The following is a 21,042-nucleotide window of genomic DNA, read 5'->3' on the forward strand; positions in this document are numbered from 1 at the left end:
GCTATGTGGCTTCAAAATATTTTCAGACATATTGATCATGGGTAACTGATATTGATCAAGGGTAACTGAAACCCCCAAGAATGGAACTAGAATACTATAAATGTTCTAAGCAAGAGGTCAGTTTTTGACCAAAACTTAAATACAACATATAAAACATGTGAGTTTTGGTGAATAGCTATGGACAAGCTAAATAAAAGGTTAACGATCACATCACCATCTTTTTCCCTAGAAAGGTACTAGAAAAATTATGGTCAGCCTACAGAAAAGTATGGTGACAGGAATTTCCCAACTCATTGTACTTGTGAGAACCAAGTGTGTGAGTACCTATCCTCTAAGGGCTCCAGTCAGCCACAATAAACTTCAATCAGTATTTAAGTTTGTCACATTTTTGCTGGCAGTATACAGTAGTATGATGGAATTAATCTTAAATTCTAGTACATTCTGTTCTTCCCAAAAGCAAGCACAAAGTGGAAAAAAGCCAAAGGTTTTGGAAAGTTTTCCAGTGTTACCTTTAATTGCATTCTCATTGGCAATTACGTTGTAAAACAAGAGGGGCAGGGTACATCTCTAAAGCCTCTTAGACAGATAAGGAAGCCTACCAAGTCACAATTCTGTAAGGTAGTGCTGCATCTTCAATAATAAGATTTGGGGGGAGCCCTAGATTAATTAGTTTTTTACTTTACTCTCCAGCACTGAGAAAGGTGAGCCACAAAACACAAAGGCCTTTTCTTTACAAACTCCTGTTAATTATCAACGAAATGGACTTCACATGTCCTGCTTTTTATTGGAAATAAAAAGAACCCCATCTTTAAAAGGTGAAGCTGTTTTGAAGACATAGGAAATGCAATAAACATAACCAACATTGTGGGGTGAGGGGAAACCAGAGGGAAAAAACCCAAGAGAAGGAACCTTTCCCACAGGAAATGGCTATTGTCTTAATAGAGGTCAATAACTGAAGACAAATAGGTTTCAAATTTATCAATGAAAAGTTTATTCCTGGGGCTTCTAAAAACTTTCCTGAACTATCAGTGTGTTGTCTCAAAGTCACGCTACCCTGCAAAAACATTTCACAGGAATACGCTCAAAACACAGCATGGTGAGACTAATGTTTGGAACATAGGCTGGAAAAATGACAAGTGTGAGGTTTCAGTTACCGTTAACAAACCTCTTTCTCAAAATACTTCCCAGTGTCATTTTTAGAAATCTATCAAATCTCCCCTCAGTGAACTTTAGATTGCATATTTTATTTATGAAATTTCCATTAAAAAGGGGAAGAGATGGACCAAATGAAAAACTATGGACTCTAATATAGCATCTTCCACTTTATTTACTGTGTGAACTTGGAGACACGTAAAAAAAAAAAAAAAACAAAACATTTTTTAAATAAACGGGTAAAAGTACCTGTACCATTTCATTTCCCCTTTATGTGTTTTCTGCTCTACTTTCAAAGTCTTTATAAAGGCTTAATTAAACACTTTCATAGTTTTAGATGAAACTTTACATGGAAAATTTTACTAAGTGGAAAAAAATGACAAAAATCAAGTTATGTGAATGACGGACTCAATATATAGGTAGACAAGCTTCATATCCTAAGAAGGAACTAAGGAATCAAAACATCTTGTGATACTATAAAAAATTATTTATTCACTATACACAGAACATGTCCCCTATAAAATGTACATGTCAATCACTAAAAAGTATAATTTGGTGAACATTTTCTCAATTACAGAACATACTAAATCAGTTGGGGTAACAGCTGTCTGCCTCAAAATAATCTAATTATAGCACCCAGTGTCTCCTTTATATCTAACGCAAAATTAAATACTTATTTAAAGGATTATTTCCTAAAGTTTTGGAGGAGGCAGAGTTAACAATTTAATATAACTCTAGTATATTACAGTCACTGCACAACAAATCAGATTATTACAGATTAAAACATCATTTTGATTATCTTGTATTAATGGGATGCAAACAAATATTGGATACTTTTAAATGGCAGATAACCACAAGATTACGTATCTTTGATAGTTTTAAAGGCTTTATAATTACATTAGCATGACTGCTGTAAAAGTTATGAACACACCTCAAACAAGACAATGAGGCCACTGTGTAATGATTCACTAGATTGTGCTCAGTAGACATTTATTGAGTAATTGCATTTTATCTATTTTTCTCCCCATTACCCAGTATAATTCTTGCCCACTTTAAGGGCTCAGTAAATGTTTGCTGAATACACTGACTAGAAAAGAGGTGAGAAGAGATGGACCGACCCTCTTTGATGGATGTCAAGTATAACTAGAATTTAATGTTTAAGGAATATGTAAACAGCATGTGGCATATAAGTAAATAAACTCAGATGCCAACAAAGCAAACCATTAAGCAGACAACACTGGCACTGGAATAAATAAAGGCAATATTTGCCAATGGTGAAAATGCAACTGACTTTTAAGAGAAAACCCAAGAGAAAATTTAAATTGGACCACACCTTTTCTCACCCAATTTAATTTGAAACAGACCAATAGAGGCACTGTAAAAGACTATGGCTGTCTTCCTCGATACTCAGACATCCTAGTTTCCAGTAATTTATTATGGACTTGTTACCCATGAATCAATATAAACCTATTCAGATTTAGGGGTTAGTTTCCACAAGTACAAAGTTGAATTTCCTTTTAATTGTCCTAAAATGCTTACTTTCAAACTTGAAGGGACTTCAATTATTCCATGTAGTTTCGATAACATTCTTTTATCTTTTCAGACCAGAGTCAAAATATTCGTACAGTATTCATACTGCAGCACCTTCCACCCACCCTTTGGTCGCTTGAACTGCCCTTCTTTGGTTCTTTTTCCGCTTTCTCAGATCTTTCTTGAAGTGTAGTAAGCAGAACTGTACTGGGTATTCCAGCTGCAGTTTGGTCTTAAATAAAAGAAGGATGTTTGTCAGTTTGGTTTTCTTTATTCTTCTCTGTGGTATACAGGATTTTGTTAGTTGAACTGGATGTAGCAGCTTACTGGGCCAAATTTTCAAGAGAATAGTACAATAGTTCCCAGGTCTTTCCCCTGGGTTGTAACTTAACAGCTCATACTCTATGTAGCACCTTTCCTTTCTCACTGAAGCATAATCTGTCAAATTTTTCTTCTTGCTTACTTGGCTTAAAAAAAAAAAAAAAGACAACCCAAAACCAAACCAAACCTCCCCCACAAAAACAGGAGAGAATTTAAGTAAAGAGACGAAGTGTCAGTCCTCACTTCTGTCTTAATTATGATCTACTCTAATTTTCAGCACAGTGCCAGACACGGTAGTTACTCAATAACCGTGGAACTCAACAATGTAATCCAAAATTATAGCACTGTGTAAGGATCCTCATCAATTACCAACAGGATCCTAATCACATGGATTCCATTATAATATAGTCCTTTTTTGAAGTTGTTAGATATCACTTAGAAGACAAGGGTCACAAAGAAAATAGTCTGAATCTCAAAACAAGTGACCCAAGTAAATAAAAACGAAAATATCAGGCCTATGTCCTACTAAGAAACCAAGAACAATTTCAATGGCTATCTCCTTAGTCTTACTGTTCCCAAATAATCCATTAAAAAAGCCATCTAAGGACCAATCCTAAGCTCAAATACTGGCTTCCAGTCTTTGTGTCTCAGTTTCCTTATCTGTTATATGGGCAAAATAAAAGCATCTTTCTCAGGATTTTATGAAGAGTGAATGAGTTAACGTAAAAGCTTTCAGAATAGTTTCTGGCATATCATCAATGCTTAATAATTATCAGCTATAATTACAACATAGCTGGAAAACACAAAACATCCAAACCAATGTCTCAAGTAGTATTGCTTATTATTAACTACTCAACATTCAATGCAAAAGTATTTTAAAATCATACCATAAACATTTACAAGGCCCAAGGTATTTCTGTTTAGAATGGGGAAAAGCAAAATTAATGGTTCACCCAATAATGAAAATATAAACTTACAATTAACTAACCCAAATTTCACTTTTATATGCTCAACATTACCAATAACCCATGAGTTATTTAACTCAAAGGGCTTAATAAGCAATTACAGTATGAACTTGACATTCCTAAAGTTTTTTAAAGTACTATATAAAAGGTACCTTTCTGACAAGTTCTATCACATCTAAAGTAAAATTTAGCTATGCCTAGTCAACACTGTTTAAAAAATATTCTTACATCTACAAAGGATTGTTTTGTTATTTTAGAATCATATCCAAACTATAATAATTCCAGTTAATCATTATTTCCTTCATTTTGTTTTTATTATAGCATGTTTGCTTAATTTACAGCAAGCAGAAAATAAGCTGGGTCTTGTTTTGATCCAAACATTGATGTTTTAAAGGTTGTACACAATATTTGTTAAAAAGAACATATAAAAATACCTTTTTAGAAGCTTCTATAAGAAAGAAAATACAAAGTTTAACCCCACAACTCTCCTCTTTGCTAGAACTGCAAACTACTGCTACAGTTTTAAATAGACTTTTTGTTGTTTAAACTATACATCCAGGAAAATCTAAAAAAATTAAAGAAACGTGCATATAAATGATTGCATAGCAGAACATGAACATTAACTGCAAAACAGTAAAGAAACGAAAGTTAGAAATACTATCAAATATACAAAGGTCTAGAATCAATCCTTTAAACACATTCCACAAACAGTATTTAAAAACCATCTTTTGTTCTTTACAGGCAATGCCTAGATTACTAAAACCAAAACTGCAAAAAAGTAATCCTCTAAAAGGAAGTTTCCCCACTTTCTTACTTATATCTGCAAGCAAGCAATCTAAAAAATTTGAAGATGCTAGCTTTTATTCTGAAATGAAACTGGACATGTCAAGTTAATTTTTATTGTTCCTCCCCCCCACCCCCCAAAAACAATCTCTCAGGAGAAATAGAAATTATAAATGGTTAAGGGTATTATTTTCTAATTTTTTTTTTAGTCAGGTACTGTCATACTACATTGATAATCAAGCAAAAACTCAGAAATCTGACTTTAAAATTATTTTAAATTTCATGGCACCATGGAATCACCTAAAATGGGAGTGTTGTCATTCAACTTGCCTCACATTACATAAATTGAGGTGTGAAGAACAAGCCTCCTTTAAAGGGAGGTAGGCAAATTTTGATACAAATGCACACACCAAATGCATGAAGTATCAAAATTCAATTCCTTTACACTATGCACACAACAAAACCTACTTTGAAACAAATTTACCTGCTTTTTAACAGCAGTTAAGAAAACTAAGCGATACTGTGATCACATATGCTGCTTAAAGGTGAGTAACTACATTTGAGCATTCTTTCCCCTTAAGATTATTTCTGCCATCCTTGGCTAGCTCAAATTTTAAGGTGAGTTTTTCTGATGTTTAATATGTTCCAAATCTTCAAAGAATCCACAAAGTAACAGTGAAGGCTCTATTTTTCAGTCAAAAACTCAATCTCCCTGCCAATGCTACCTAAACCAGTTGGCATCATTCCCCAAAGACAGTGGGGGCTCGCAACTATTCCACTGTTATTAATTAGCTATTATCACGGGCCTAGACATCTTGAGATGACAAAAAGGTCCACCCTGAACCTACATGTGTCTGATTAGTCAGTGTTGTACTGTGGCTATAACTTCACTTTTGTATCATTCTATCTTATTAATTAGCAAGCTACATTTCTATGTTAACAGTTCTACCAAATATGGATATGAAAGTTTATTTTTAATAAGACAATGTTGCAAATTATGGTCAACCAACATCTTTTCACCAATACTTCAAGCATAAAAAAATGAGAATCTTTACAAAAATATACAGAGACACCACAAATTGGTAGCTGCCCATAACATTAAACAAACTGGACTCTTAAGAGTGGCTTCTCAACAGCATATCATTTTAATTATTACCATTGCCTGGTACAGGGAAAACTGACATGTGTTTTTAAGCATCATTGCAACATTGTATTCCTGATAATTTAAGTAAACCGAAACTATGAGTAAATGAATGATACATGCCTAAAAATATCATGGTTTATATTATCAGTGGCCACTGGACTTAGGACTAGTCCAAGACCTTGACCTAGATTTTGACCTAGACCTAGACTGTGATCTTGACTGAGATTTGGATCTAGGTGGTTCTTTTTTCCTTGATTCCTTTTCATATCTTGAGCCAGACTTATAATGTGTTTTGGAATCTGTTTTAGAGGTGCCTCTAGTTTTGGTATGAGATGCAGACCTAGAACGTGATTTAGCCTTCATTTCTTTCTTGGGCTGGGACTTGGACCGTGATCTTGAATTGGATTTAGATCTTGAAAAAGATCGATTTCGGTGTTTGAATCTTTTAAAACAGAGGAGAAATACAATTAGACTAAAAATTAGATTCTATAGTAATCAAATTTGTTATTTTTAGAGCAAAAGTTCACTCTGAATTGAAATAAAAAAAATATATGTATATATATATATATATATATAAAAGTTTTTTCAAAGCAAAGTTATTTACCTATCATTGTCGGAATGGCTTCTGCTACGCCGTGGTCTTCCAGTCGGTCTACTGCTAAAAAGTATATCAGAAAAAGCAAACAGTGACAAATGTCTATTTACAGAGTTTTAAAAAGTTTCTAATTAAAGTAAGCCATAAAACTTAAAGCACTAAAATATTTTTAGTTTCAACGAAGCATACAATGTATACAATTCAAAGTATAACAAAAGGTAAAAAAATTAAAAAGTCAACATAAACCTTGCCCAGATTGCTGTGTTACACATTGCACTTACTTTCTAGGACTATAAGATCTCCTATAGTTGTAATCAAAGGACCGACTTCTTGATCTCCTCCTTTCATAACTTCGGCTTCGAGACCGCCTATATCTGTCATAATCATCATAGCGTGAAGAACTGTATACATTCCTTCCTTCCTTGGCTTTCATCTGATTTGGAGCTATGAAATATATAGAAACATAATTATAGCCCTTTCCTTTAGACACCCCCCAATCTGTGTTAAGGCTATAAAAATTAATCTTGGAAGAAGGTAATTTCAAAGAAGTCTATCTGAATACAGTTTAATGTTAAAAATTGTATTTTCTCACATGTGTTTTATTCCCTCAAACATCTCACACCTAGCTTATTGTCTAAATGTATGCTATCTGTATATTAAGAAAGCACACCACAGAAGCATTTTAAAAACTACAAATTGAAACAGGAATGACTTAATGAATGATATGCAAATTTGGAAAGACTCTGCCAAGGTTTCCACTCATTAGGAAAATAATAAACAACAAATCACTGTTGTTGGTGGCTCTTGAACACTCTGTAGTGTCAAAATGAAATAATAGTCATATAGTTCTGAGACCACGAGAAAATAGTTAAATGCCTTAGACATACGTATTACCCTGAACTCAATTCTTAAATCTACAAAGCAAATACTTTGTGTACATTATATATGTAAGTAACAGGGAATATCCAGGAACCCATTGCCCAACTCAAGAGAGAGAATTATTAGTAGGTGTGTACCTAAGTAGTCCTCTATTATTTTCATGTTCATTATCCTGCCCAAGATAACATGACTGAGCCAAAATTAAAAATATAAGCCTTGTTTCTAATACCTGTACTCCTGCTGATAACACATTCAGGTATATTCCTGCGTAATAAAAATAACCCCTAGTACTCATACAAAATTGATTCTAGGTCTAACCTATACAGCCGTTCGTAGTCTAATTCTATCTGTTCATTCCCACAGTCATGCACTTGCAAAGTCACCCCATTACAGTCCTTGAAGATCTTTATAAGGAAGAAAAAGTGCTCAAGAAACCTAATACTCTTTAAACTTTTCAATTCTCTCAAGTATATAAATATGTCATAGTTAATACAGTGATTTATATTCTGAAGAGACAATTTATTTCAGGTACCCTCACCCCTACATTGACCTGAAAACCCTTAGTATGTCTGAAAAATATAAAGTATTCAACGTACTCTATGCTCTCAAAAATGACCCTTTTGTGTTTTTAACAGATAAAACGCACAATTATTTCCAAGTAGAAATTTCAAAATGTGTCTAAAAACAGTGCATTTTACATATATATTAGGCATAAGGGTACTTACTCTTCCGATCCCCCTGTGCAAACTGTATCTCAATTTGGCGTCCACAAATCCATTTTCTGTCCAAATTATGTAAAGCATCTTCAGCATCACGAACATCCTCAAATGTGCTAAATGTTAAGGGGCTTGGGAAGTTTTGCAAACTTTGATAATGAATGAAAGTTCAGCTGGTAAGTCTGAAGCACTTCACAATCTCTTGATATTATTCTAGAAAAAGCAGCCGGACCCCACTTACTAGTTAGCTGAGTCAGCTATAAACACTTCACAGTGCTAAAGCACTTGTGATTTTCTAAGGCATACATTTGAAAACATGTGACTATATATTGTAAAGTTATTGAAATGAGATTGGTTATAGCTGAACTACCACGAATCCTATTAAACATTTTTCTTGAATTTTTAAGAATTAGCTTTCCAAAAACAAGACAAAAAAGAAATGTCAGTTTTGTTGTATGTGAAACCAAAAATTTCTTAAAATAAAACCAAAACTGTTTTTCATATTTTTGTTTCAAATGAAAATAAGAAAATGTCAATAGTTCTTGTGTAAGCAAGCCAAATATACCTTACAAGAGATAAAAGTTTAAACTAATCTCAAATTAATTTTGCTGTTTTCTTAGACACTTCTAACTATTACTTCAGGTAGCTGTCTTCTCTGTATCACAAAGGCAAGACTATGGTATGCTAGCCACTTGATAGACAGAATAAAGCAATATTCAAAACATCCCTATACCAAAGCACATTACATCCATGCACAAGCTATAAAAGCATGCTGTAAGAAATTAACAGACCATTTCTAAAGATTCCTAGACCGGGACGCTCTAATATACTAAAATACAGTTTCCTACAATGGAGGGGTTTGGGGCTGGTTTTCAACATGAGGATTTCAGGTTCACATTTATCAGTAAGCAGGAACTGCTGGTACTGTTTTTGATCTGAGAAGCTAAGCTGTCTTGTCTTTCCCCCTCAATGCTAGCCATATCCTGAGAACTCTTGGTTTTACAAAGATAATCTGTTAAAAGTTAGTTCTTTCCCTAAAACCATCATCCCAACAGAGGCCAAGTACAAATTCAATGTTTTGAGATAAAAGCTTGGAAAGGGAGCAAGGTTAGAGTGGCTGTAGAATTCTACCCTAAACAACAACAACCCCCCACTATCCCAACGTGCCATTTCTATTTCTTAATTTGAGAGTGCAGATCTTAAGACTGATTAAAATAAATAAATAAATAAATAAAGACAAACCCCCTCAAAGAGACATACTCCTTTCAAGACTGATAATACCTGTCATTCCAAAACCAAGAAGTTGGTTAGTTGACTTCACCAAGAATTTCTACTTTTTGTTTTGAATGGAATTAAGGACCACAAAAGGTTTCCAGCTCGCTTCCTGGGGCTACTATGTGTAGAAATAGTCTCTAAATCCTAAAGCATGAGGCTTTCAATGTGAAAAGGCAAAACTATGGGGAGAAGTTTAGAACCCTATGGGGAGAAGTTTAGAACCCTGAATGCTGTGATGTTACCTTTCAACTTCTCCATTGCAGCTGGGCTCTAATGAATAGAATAATTCTCTTTAAGGGCATGCTACTTTATTACTTCAAGAGACAGAACAGACATTTAAAAAGAATTTAAATCAAGAGCGAGAGAAAGTTATCTGTTAGAACTAACTAACCCTCAAACACAAACCTGGATGGGCTGAAACATGGCTAACTTCTACATTACCTGTCAAAAGAGGCTAACTGGTAACTGGGTCAGGTAGAAGAGATAAATCACGGCAAGGGCAGATACCAGAGTCTGACGCCAGTTAGTACTCAAGGTTTTTCTAAAACCCTGGTTATCTACTTCTCTTTAAGACAATAGAATCACTATGTGTAAAAAAAAAAAAAAAAGTATTGTTCTCCTGAGGATTCCTTCAGATGACAACTCTTTTCTGGCTCAAAGTATCGTATGTCTTGTGTCAAAATGCTGCTGACCCTGGTTCCCCGGCTACTCCACAGCCGGGTAAAATCAGGTCAACACTGCAAGCCAGAATGCATCACTTAAAAAAAAAAAAAAAAAGACAAAAAGCCAAGCCAGATACAGCTCTTATCTGCTCTGTAACAGAGTTTTGCAACCAATACCTACAACTGTCCTTGATCACTGGCCCTGCAGGAGTAGCAACTTTTGGCCTTTACCATTAAGTCTCACCAAGTCTCCACCTAGTTTCAAGAGGTCCATTAAATTTAAGATTTTTTCCCTAGCTTCAAGTCCACAGCCCAAACCTGAGTTTTCAAAGTAAGATTTCACCAAAAGGTAGTAATGTCACCTGAAACTCTGGGTCAGGGAATGCTTCCCCGTAGATCATGTTTAGGGAGCCATATCAGGGATAAGGCCTTCTGCAATCCATCCAGAGCCAGCTGATTCTATGTACTAAAGTAGTGCCAGGCCAGCAGGATTCAGAGCTAAGGATCAGAAGTTGGGAGTCTAAGTGCTCCCAACAGTCACTTTAAAATCAATCAATAAACAGGTAGTACCCCTAGTGGCTCTGACCCTAACAAGACAAACCAGAACTATTTCTAAGTAGTCCCCAGAGCATGCACCTGTTTCCCCTTTAAGTCTGGTTCTGAGGAGTCAGTTCGACCCCAGAACTCCATGCTATTCCAAAGAGCATTGCCTGCTACTCTATGGCATCTGACCACCTGGTCCAAAACAGAAGTATGCTGAATTTAAGCTTAACAACATACATCCTGGTATACTTTAACTTGACAAGCTATGAGAGAGAGCATGTATACAAGCCCACAATCACAACATCAAAGGCCCACATAAATCAAGTTACAGGTTTTGTCACTAGACCAAACCAGAATAATTTTGAAAGTTAACTGCTTACAAAACATTAAAAAAAAAAGAAAGAAAGAAAATAGTTATTCTGTAGGATACATCAGGTATGACTCCTTTAATCTTGGCCATCATTCAACTTCATCTTGACCTTTAACTCTTTAAGTGCTTGTCAGAAGGACTTGTCATGAGATGCTTGGCCAAATATGACAGCTGGCTTTATCTTTAACTTTGAAAAACAACCTTTTCCCCCTTTTGTAGATAAAGCGAGGCTTTGTCTCCCATTAGGCTTGTCCTTCTTCCAGCTTTTCTTTATTTTTTCTTTTCCCAAACTCTCCCTTCTCTTCAAGCCTGATCCTTAAGAGGTCTTTGGCTTGTCTACTTGCCTTAAGTGTTGAACTCTACTCTAAAGGTTCTTTCATGCTTTCTCTTTGGGGTCGCCATAACTGTACAGCTTTACATTCTCTGAGGTAACAACAGAGGACAGCAAATTAGGGGACAATATTAAAGAAGTTTACCTCATTGTTATACAATTTGTTTTTGATCAAGTGATTCAAAATAACAAACAATACCAAATTTTAATTGCTAAGCACAAGAACATATTAATTTTTAATTTGACTTACATTAAAGGTGGTAGCAACCAGTGTATTCAAATTTAAATCACATTATCATTATCACTGATTTGAATTTCAGCAGCATGAATGGGAATTTAAATATTTTACCATTTTTGGATTAACTTTAAGAAATATTAAGAGCAATGTGTGAGTCAATTAATTTTCAAAAATTTGAAGACATAAGACATTTATTAGAGGACAAAAACTACTTTTTAGATGTTACCTCTTACATAAACTTGAATTTCAAACTTCAACACCCCTCACTAATCAGCCATCTGAAGAAAGGATATTGAACATAAGCAAATCCTCTTGGACGGCGAGTGTAGAAATCAAGTGGAACATACACATCAACTATAGGACCATAACGACCAAATTCACGTCGTAAATCTTCAGACCTAAAACATCATAAAGAGACCCTAAATTTTTATGTTCACTCCTTTCAATGAATTTCACTGTAAGAAAGTTCTTTCTGTATCAGTTCTGTTAGTAAAAGGGACTGTGTGCCGACTCTGTGGCCTAAGACACAAGCTCTTAAACCCCATTGTTTATAAGAGCCAAGTTTAATGTGCAAAAAAAAATGTACAGGCAACGAACGTATTTGATTAAGGAAGCTAGGATTCACCAGTTTGGAAGATAAAGTTTGTAATAAAGCCTATTATTATCTCACAATTATCTCTATTATTTTTATCATTCTTTTTCTTATGAAAGTTATAACACCATTAGAATAGAAGTATTGCTAATGCTTTTCTTTTAGTGTGTCAAATCTGAAGCTATCAAGCACTTATTTTTACCCTCAAATTGAATTAACAGGGTTAACACCTAGCATCAGGTAAATAAGGTTTCATGAAGTCGCCTTAAAGGCCAAAAATGATACAAAGGGAAAATTTTTCTAGACGCATTATCACTTGTACTTGTTTTCCTACTGAGGACAGAAGAATTTAAATCATACTAGGCTGCCCAAAATAATTTGGCTTCTTTTTGGATTATTTGTGAAAGACAAAGTCTCATCTTGTAGTAAGATCCCTTCCCAAAAATTCTGCTGGCGACTCAAAGCAATTAAGGGAATTGGTGAGAACAAAGGCACGTTCTGGATTAACCTAACTTGGCGATCCGTATCCGAAAGGTAGAGGCTTCCCAAATCCTTTACCAGGAACGGGAAGAACTACTTCGTACCGTTCAAATGGAATAATCTGATTTCCCAAATTTCGGCATTCCCTTTCTCCAAACCTCACCACCATTAAATAAAACCACAAATATAAAACAAAAGGCAGCAAACATCCCCTCCCCCGATCCCGTTATTTCGAGGCAAAAATTTTTTTTAGTTAAAAACAAAAGCCTCCGGGCAGAGGGGGCGTGCACCCCAAAGAACGTGAACTCCAAATCAATGGGGGGGGGTGCGAGGAAGTGGGGAGAAACGGGCCCCGACCTGCGGGGGAGGGGGGACAGAAAACCCGCCACGCGGCCGACACAGTCGGGGAGGGCCAAGGGTTGCCACCCCAGTTCCCGCGCGGCAGTTGAGCCGGCGGCGTGGCCTAGCTCGGGCCCGAAAGCGGAGCCGGGACCCGCCATCTTCGCCCCTTCCTCTCCCCTCCCCCGGCCCAGCCGCCGCCGCCGCCACCGCGCTCCGGTCCTCTCCGAGCGCCTGCGGCCTCCGCGTAGGCCCGGAGGACCTGCCTCAGGCGTACCTGGTGTCGTCGGCCACGTTCCTCACGAACAGAGACGTGTTGGGGGGTCGCAGGTAGCGGGACATGACGGCGGCGTGAGTCTCGGGAGAGTACTAACGGGCTCAGCAAACCGTCCGCGACTCGGGCTGCGGCTCCTCAGACGCGCACAGCCAGAGGGCTCCGCTACGGCAACCGACTCTTCTCGCGATACTTCACTCCCGCCTCCACCCCCGCCCCCAACCTGGGCGCAGCGCCGGGGCGGGCAACGGTTCTTTCCCGCGAGAATACCGGGCGTGCGCCTGCGCACGCGGGCGGCAGGGGTACGTGCCGCGTCCTCGCTCCCATTCATTGGCTTCTCGCGTTGCCTCCTCCCCTCCCCCAGCCCGTTCTTTCTTTCTTCAGAGCTTTATTTTCCCGCTCTTTTTTTGCCCTGCCCCGTTCTCCCCCACCACTTTAAGGCAGGAAACGGATGTTTTAACCCAGACTCCTAACTTTACAGTTTTTACTAGCTGGACGAAATTTTGAAAATAATTTGGAGAATCCGCCCAGCGACTTCCTGCCCAGTTCAAGCTCTGGCTTTTATTAGATCACTGAGTAGCCGAAAAGGAATGTACAGCCTCTCAGATTGAGTGTGAAAGGGAAGACGTGGCCGTGCTTAGAGGGGCGTTCTGTGTTTCCGGGCGCACTCTGAGCGTCTTTGCCCCGCGGCCCACTGCGCTGTCAAGTCCCCCATCCTCTCCACGCTCTATTCTGATTATGCCTGTCCCCAGCTTTTCTGGTTTTGTTGCAACCTTCACATCTTTAGTCTCCTGTCGTCTACGGGGTGGCCAATGGCTAAGGACTTCCTTGGGCTTGTAACGGTTCCTGTGCTGCGGTGGTTCTCCAACGTGTTGGTCTCGGAACCCCTGCACACTTACAGTTTAGGGAAAACCCCAAAGCGTTTTGTTTATGTGCGATTGTTAGAAATTTTTACAGAACTGGAACTTCAAATTCAGAAAAGTTGAAGACACAGTCCCACAAACATTCCACTATCCTTCACTCCATATCTGGGGTCCTGCTCCAGAAACCCCAATTCAGTGACATAGTTATCGACATTGCCAGCCAGTAACAAGAAGACATAATAGAAGTCACTTTAGGTGACACGAAAAGACAGAGGGAGATCTTAATTCCTAATTCTGCCTTGGTCTGGGACGGAGGTGATAATAGTGAAGATGAAGAACTTTTTCATGTTTACTGACCATTTCTATTTCTTCTGTCCATTTTACCACTGCGATATAAATGTTTTTCTCAGGATTTTGATGTGTTCTTTGTATAGTAAGGATACCACTATTCCATGTATTTTCATGGCAAATATACCCTACTAGTTTGTACTTTGCTTTCAGATGTTGTGTAGGATGGTTTTTAAAAACAGTTTCATTGAGTTACGATTTATATGCCTTAAAATAAACTCATTGTATGTGTGCAAGTCAATGAAAGTAAAATTATTAGTAAAACTTCTAGTTTAGGACCTTCCCTGGTAGCACATCGAATTGAAGGGCAGCACTAGGAAGTTAGCCACAGTGGCCTTAGCAAGCAGGCCTTAGCAGCCGCCTTGGGTGGGGGGTAGGGTCCCAGGAAAAGGGGAAGTTCTGGGTTCCCTGCCCCACCCATAGCAGGGTGGACTGCCCTGTAACACATCCCTGGCAAGGGAGCTCACCCACATGGCACAGCAAATCTCTCCTGACCTGCCTGCTGCTCCCCTCAGAGGTGTACTTCATTGATCTGCCTGTTCTGCTCCCCACTCTGTCTCGGGTGAATTCTCTTACTGCTCCTGCACCCCTGGGCTGTACCCCAGTTCTGTATGCATAAATAAATCAATCTTAGAAAAAAGCTTAGAGTTTAATATATACATACATGCATGTCTATGTACATATATGTAAGTGTATAAACAAATGTTCTAATACTGATGATAAATATATTGTGACATAGAATTATGAGGGTGGTTCACACCCTCATAGTCATAGTCTTATTATATTTATCATTATTATTATTGCTATTTTTAATCCCATACTGTTATAGAGATAAAGATACAACAAATTAGTTAATATTCTTTTTGGAACTGTATTTCATAATTGTGTTTTATTTCCATGTTTGTAATATAAGAGAAGTCACAGGTATGGGAGAAATCATGTCAGATTTTTTTTTTCACAAGGAGAGACCTTCATAAAGAGCAGAGACGCAGTTTCAATCATTGGTTTTCACTGCTGTGGTATGTGCAACTGTGTGATGTGCAGCCTGCTGGTGTGAGGGGGGATCAGGTGACCTGGAGTCTCTGTGAGAAGTGGAAGTGGTTACCCAATCCTGATTGAGGGCAAGATGACCTCTGTTTTGGGACTGCCCAGTGTTTGACTTCACTCCCTCCTGGCTCTGTGTAGACAGAGTCCCACTGCAGAGCATCTTGTTTTCTTTTTCTTTTCTTTAAATCTTCCTCTTTCTAGAACCCTCTTTGCTTAGTGGTAACAGCTGGAAAGGGATCTCTCTGGATCATTCCCACTTTCAATGGGCAGCTCAGCCTTGGCTCCTGCCTTACCGATCAACACCTGACACCTTGGGTCCTGCACCTTACAAGCCTCTCACCCTCTCCTGGTGTAACAGGGTGGTCCCCAGGAAAAGGGGAGGTTCCAGGTTCCCTGCTCCACCCTCCTTCTGTTACACTGGAACTCTATCTCCCCTCCCCCATTCCCCACACGCAAATCCAGGAGGCTGTATGGCCTGGGTTGCCTGGGTTGCCTTTGTCTTCTGGGCTTTCTACTCTGTGAAGCAGGTATTATTCTTCTTTTCAACTGAGGAAGCTGAGGCTAAGAAAGGAGAGTTTCCCTAAGGTCCTCAGGTGACAGCTGTGTAACCATTGGCCTTTCTTTTTCCTGCCCATGTCCTGCTTGGGGTGGGCAGTGCCCCCACTCTATGTGTCTCACCGAGGGGCAGAGCCCACCTCTCACTATAGATGCTATAGGCCCAGTACTTGTTTTCCCAGTTTCCCTTGCAGCTAAGGTGTGTGAACCTGTCATCTAGGCTTCACCAGCCACACCCTCCTTTTCCAGACTTAGATGGCAGTGGTGGAGCCACAAAGAAGCAGGGACCCCAGAGAATTCGCCATGATGGCTATGGTGGGCATGATTGGCTACTCCAGCAGGGTCAGCACTCTGGTTGGGAATGGTTCCTGGAGCCCTGGGGTCTAAACCCTAAGCATCATGGGAGTCTTGGCTGTGGGGAAAGGTCCCCTGACTGGACCTGGCATGGAGGGAATGGACGCTGTGATTGTTCATCTTTCAGTGGCCCATAGGGTCTCAGTTAACGAGAATCTTAGTTTCAACTCTGAGAGACTGAAGATCAGAGTTTATTTTCCCCACCTTCTAAGTAAGACTTCTGGCCCACAGGTAATTTGGTGGAGGAAAATAGAGAAAAATATTACATCTTGCATCCAAGGGTTATGGAGCAGAAAATCTGAGCTATACTTGGGAAATAACTCATGCTTTAAATTTTATTTGGCTCTCAGCTTCCTGCCCCCTGTGATAATATGCATAGTGATTTGATTACAAAGGCCTGGTCTGGATTGGAACCTTAGACAATCGCTTGTCAGTATGCCATCTAGTTCTTTCCAGGTATTGAGTCAGAAGACAGGATCTGTTCTTCTACTTCACCCCCTGCTTGACCACAATTCTCACGTCAATCCTTTTTAGGAATGCAGTGCATGACTCATTGGGAAAAAAAAAAAAAAGCTACAGATACAGCAGGAAAGGTGGCAAGAGCTGCTGGTGACAGGCAAGGGTTTGGAAGCAAAGTGTGAGCGGTGCCTTCTGGATTTGTTTAATACACAGTCTGAATGCTTCCATGTGGTGGTCCTAAGGGTAATAGATGATTACTACTCTTCAGTGAATATGGGCATGTGTGAATGACAGGGATATCTTCTGAGAGAGGTTTTGTTGGATGGCTTTGTCATTGTGTGAACATTCTAGAATATACTTATATGAACCTAGATGGCACCACCAACAACAAGCTCTATAATACAGGGCTTGGTGGGCTAACATTGATGGACTCATCACCTGTTGTCCATGACTGTAGTTGGATGTTTGTAGCAAGGAGACCAGAGAGCAATTGAAAATGTCTTCAGATGTTATGGTAGAATGGCCTCTTGAAGATTATCTAGTTAAACTTCCTCATTTCTCAGGTGTGGAAACTGAGATCCAGAGAGGGAAAGGGTTGTGTGTCCTCCAGGGTGGAACTGGGACTAGAACCTTGTCTTTAGGTTCTTTGTTAATTGCCCTTTGTGTTTATGAATGATTTTCTTTGTTGTAGGAGTTAGCATTCTGAACTGTATCTTAAAACCTCCAAAGATAAGGAAGAAGTACAGATGCTTTTCTTCTTCATAATTATCTTTGTCACAGGATGGCTAAGCAGAAATTTGTTTAATTCTGGGTCTTTGCACTTCAGTGACTTGCAAGTTTTCTCAGGGCAAACAATTCCTGTTGAGTGATACCTCTTGAGAGCGTTTTGTTTGTCTTTGACTTGATATTTGCTGGCAAGCTGTGTGGTTTCTAATACCCTCAACTAGGTTGCCAGCTTAGTAGTAACCTGAGAACAGTGTCTCAAGAGGCCAACTGAACACCTTTGAAGATGGCTATGGAGAATTGGTGAACTGCTTCAAATTATAATTCAGAATCAAACAGGCAGAGCCTTAGTGTGCCTAAAGGAAGCTGTCGGTTTGACTTACAATCTGTACTAGTTTCCTAACACTGCTGTAACAGAGTACCACAGCCTGTAGGCTCAACCAAGAGAAATATATCATCTCATAGTTCAGAGGCTGGAAGTCCAAGACCAAAATGCCAGAGGGATTGGTTCAGTGAGGAAGTTCTTTTCTACTTCTCTTTCCTAGCTGCTGGTGTTTTGCTGACAGTCAACAGTGTTCCTTGACTGTAGGTCTTCGCCTTTATCTTCACACAGCATTCCATCTGTGTGCCTGTGTGTCTGAATTTCCCTTTTTTAGAAAGACACCAGTCATATTGGATTAGTGCCGACCCTTGTGACCTCCTTTTAACTTGATTACTGTTGGAAAGACCTTATATCTAAATAAGGACATGGGCCCTCTCAGTTGGCACACAGGTTAAAGCCAGCACTGCAGGCTGGCCGCAGCTGCTTCAGTGTGAGTTCGATCCCGAGCCCAGGAGGTGATCCACATGGTGCGGCAGACCTTTCCTGTCTTGCCAACTGCTCCCCTCAGCAGTGTACTTTGTCTATCTGCTTGTTGTGCTCTCCACTTTGTCTCTGGTAAATCCTCTCATTGCCCCTGCACCTCTGGCCTATACCCCAGTTCTGTAGGCATAAATAGATCTTTCATAATAAATAAATAAGGACACATTCTGATGTGCTAGAGGTTCATAACAACAACATAAAACTTTTGAGGGAGAAGCTGGGACACAGTGTGCTAGTCATCATGTACCAGCTTGGTCCACTTGAATGACCCACATCAGCCTCACAGTGAGCAGATCGTATTTTCTGGCTTCACAGCATATTTTTTCTGTTTGGGGGAATTTCCAACCTCATGAGTTCCACTTTCTTGAGGTGGAAGCCAGGAAGGTATGTTCAGAATCTTTTGTGGTCAGGTTGCAGGCCTGTGAATTATTCTCTAACCCCATGAAGCTGAGATTCAATAGGGAGCAGCTTGAAGAAGGAGGCTTAGAGTAGAGACAATTTTGCTGGCCAGGGTGGTAGCAGAGGTGAATATCTCTTCAGGCATGTCAGGCTTGCAAATTGACTTGAGTTCTTGATGCAGAAATGATGGCATGGCTGGTCATGTAGAGCACTATCATCAAGTGGAGACAGTGGCCAAGTGCAAACAGTGGCATTAGTGCTTCGTGGTACAGCAGCAGTAGCAGTCTCTTCACCAGACCAATTTTATGGCTTTAGATATTTTTCTTAGAATCTTAGTCTTGAAATAGTCTTAGTTCTGCATAGAGGCAGTGGGCTAGTATCAGGGATAACTTTCTACATTAGAAAGTCTTAATCTGCCTGGTGTGTCAAACATCTGCTAACCAGTCATTTGCTATTCTCACCTTTTGTGAAATGTTCTCCTCCCATTTAAAGCCTCAGAGCTACCCCCCTTCTTAGCACAGAAAGACACAGATGGTCAACTGCCTATCTTTGTTTCTCCTGGTGTAGGTTCTCCCACATGTACCAGATTTGTTTTTCTCTTGTTAATCTGACTTTTGTCAATTTAACTATTAGATCTGCCAACGAATATGGAAGAGAAGGAGGGTAAAGTTTTCCCTATCTATAGCTAAAAGTGCTTACCCTCTGGGAACTGACAATAACAAGCCTATAAGCAAGATAAATAAGTGAAATGCATCACATGTCAGGTGGTGCTAAGTCATGGAGAAAAAAATGAGGCAGTTCAGGAATTTGGTGTGGTATGTGGGGGGAGCCTGCAGTATGACTTAAGGTGACCTAGGAATTTTTCCTGGAGAAAGTGACCTTGGGACAAAGAGGCAGAGAAGAGGAGAAAGTGGACCAGGTGGATAACTACTTCAGAAACTTGCCTGAGGTTACCAGCTTGCTAGTTAGTGACAATGGGCAGCAAAATCACCACATGTCATCTCTGGGGCCAGTGCTCCAGTTTCTACAGGTCTCATTTTAAGAAGCCGCATCAGGGTGTGTACGTGTGTGTGTGTGTGTGTGTGTGTGTGTGTGTGTTGTATTTCCCTGGACTGATCCTGTTCTGTCTTAAGCTTCCCTGCTGACACCTTCCAGAGGCTGAGGCCTCATGTTGTTGATTTTCATGGAAACTTGGCAACTTGGCAACTTTTATGTCTAACTGCTCTGGGCCCTGCACCACATTCCAATGGCTTTATTTGTGTGCCTTGGGGCCCTGCCAGGGCTGGACCTGGGACAGGTTGCCATGGTAATCTACCACTCTTGGCTGATAGACCATCTCAGGGATGTTGCCCTTGGGCCTGAAATAGCTCAGGCCTGCTCTGAGACTGTAGCAGATGAACTTGGCATGGACTGAGTTAGGAAACCTACTCAACCTCTCAAGTGGAACCCTGGGTAAGAAGGAATTCTAGGGATCATGCTCCAGGCCCCTCAGATCAGGGATTGGAAGTGATGTTCCTTGAGACACCAGAAGAGCTCCTTTCAGTTATATTCAGAGTCTGCCTCTGAGAGCCCTGCTGAAACAGAACAAAACTCTACTTCACAGAGGTGTTATTTGGATACAATCAAATGTGCCCATTTTTAGGGTACAGTTTGATGCATTTTGAAAGTGTGTACACTTGAGCGATGACTACTGCAATCAAGATCTAAAACTTCCCCTTCCCCCCAGAGTTTCTTCCTGCCTCTTTGCAGTCAGTCCTCCTCCCCCACCCTGGTCCCTGGAAACCCCTTATTTGCTGTCACCATAGACTGGCTTTGCCTTCTCCAGAAGTTTATATACATAGGACCATCCAGCATGCCCCTTTTTGTGGGGGGCTTCTCTCACTGGGCCCAGTGCTGTGAAGGCTCATCTGTGCAGCCGCTGGTCCGGGCTCTTGCTCCCTCTGTGGCTGGTTGGGCTCAGGGCCTCGCTGTGTTCAGCCCCTCCCTGGGGGATGGGCACTTGGGCTGCGTTCCAGGTTTGCTTCTTATGCATGAAGTTGCTATGTACAGATTTGTGTACCAGTCTTCTTGAATATACGCTTGCATTTCTCTTGGGCAACGCGAGGAGTGGAAGTGTTACAGGGCACCCCAATGTGAATTGGGTTGCCTGTCTGTGGGTCTTCACCCGTGCGCTTACGATTCAATCGTATTATGGACACACTCAAAAGGTTAAATAATGGATTTATTTATAAGGAGAAAGGTAA

General features: G+C 39.8%; 1 protein-coding gene across 5 annotated transcripts; it reads right to left on the reverse strand.

Annotated features, from left to right (window-relative positions):
- Nucleotides 1-531: 531 nt before the first annotated feature.
- Nucleotides 532-13,354, reverse strand: SRSF10 (serine/arginine-rich splicing factor 10). Of its 5 annotated transcripts, XM_012722389.1 has the most exons (7): nucleotides 13,193-13,354; nucleotides 11,798-11,902; nucleotides 8,095-8,198; nucleotides 6,772-6,934; nucleotides 6,500-6,553; nucleotides 6,236-6,337; nucleotides 532-2,914 (listed from the first exon to the last, which is right to left on the reverse strand). In XM_012722389.1, the coding sequence occupies exons 1-7, from the start codon at nucleotides 13,255-13,257 to the stop codon at nucleotides 2,854-2,856; spliced, it is 654 nt and encodes a 217-aa protein (XP_012577843.1). In that variant the 5' UTR covers nucleotides 13,258-13,354; the 3' UTR covers nucleotides 532-2,853. The 5 variants fall into 5 exon arrangements, with proteins under 5 accessions (XP_012577843.1, XP_004678672.1, XP_004678671.1 ...); XM_004678615.2 differs by lacking the exon at nucleotides 6,236-6,337 and having other exon boundaries at nucleotides 1,361-2,914; nucleotides 6,500-6,550; XM_004678614.2 differs by lacking the exon at nucleotides 6,236-6,337 and having other exon boundaries at nucleotides 2,651-2,914.
- Nucleotides 13,355-21,042: the final 7,688 nt, after the last annotated feature.

This window comes from Condylura cristata, unplaced genomic scaffold, assembly GCF_000260355.1.
Source record: "Condylura cristata isolate star-nosed mole 26May11 unplaced genomic scaffold, ConCri1.0 scaffold00008, whole genome shotgun sequence".
In the NCBI taxonomy this organism is placed as follows: Eukaryota; Metazoa; Chordata; class Mammalia; order Eulipotyphla; family Talpidae; genus Condylura; species Condylura cristata.

Excerpts from the sequence above, each read along its gene's own strand:
- SRSF10 (XM_004678612.2), bottom strand. The coding sequence starts at position 13,257 with ATGTCCCGCTACCTGCGACCCCCCAACACGTCTCTGTTCGTGAGGAAC. Across the intron at positions 8,199-11,797 it reads AGAGGATTTGCTTATGTTCA|ATTTGAGGATGTTCGTGATG; the intron begins ATATCCTTTCTT and ends AACATTTAGCAC. Across the intron at positions 6,554-6,771 it reads AGATCTTATAGTCCTAGAAA|CAGTAGACCGACTGGAAGAC; the intron begins GTAAGTGCAATG and ends TATACTTTTTAG.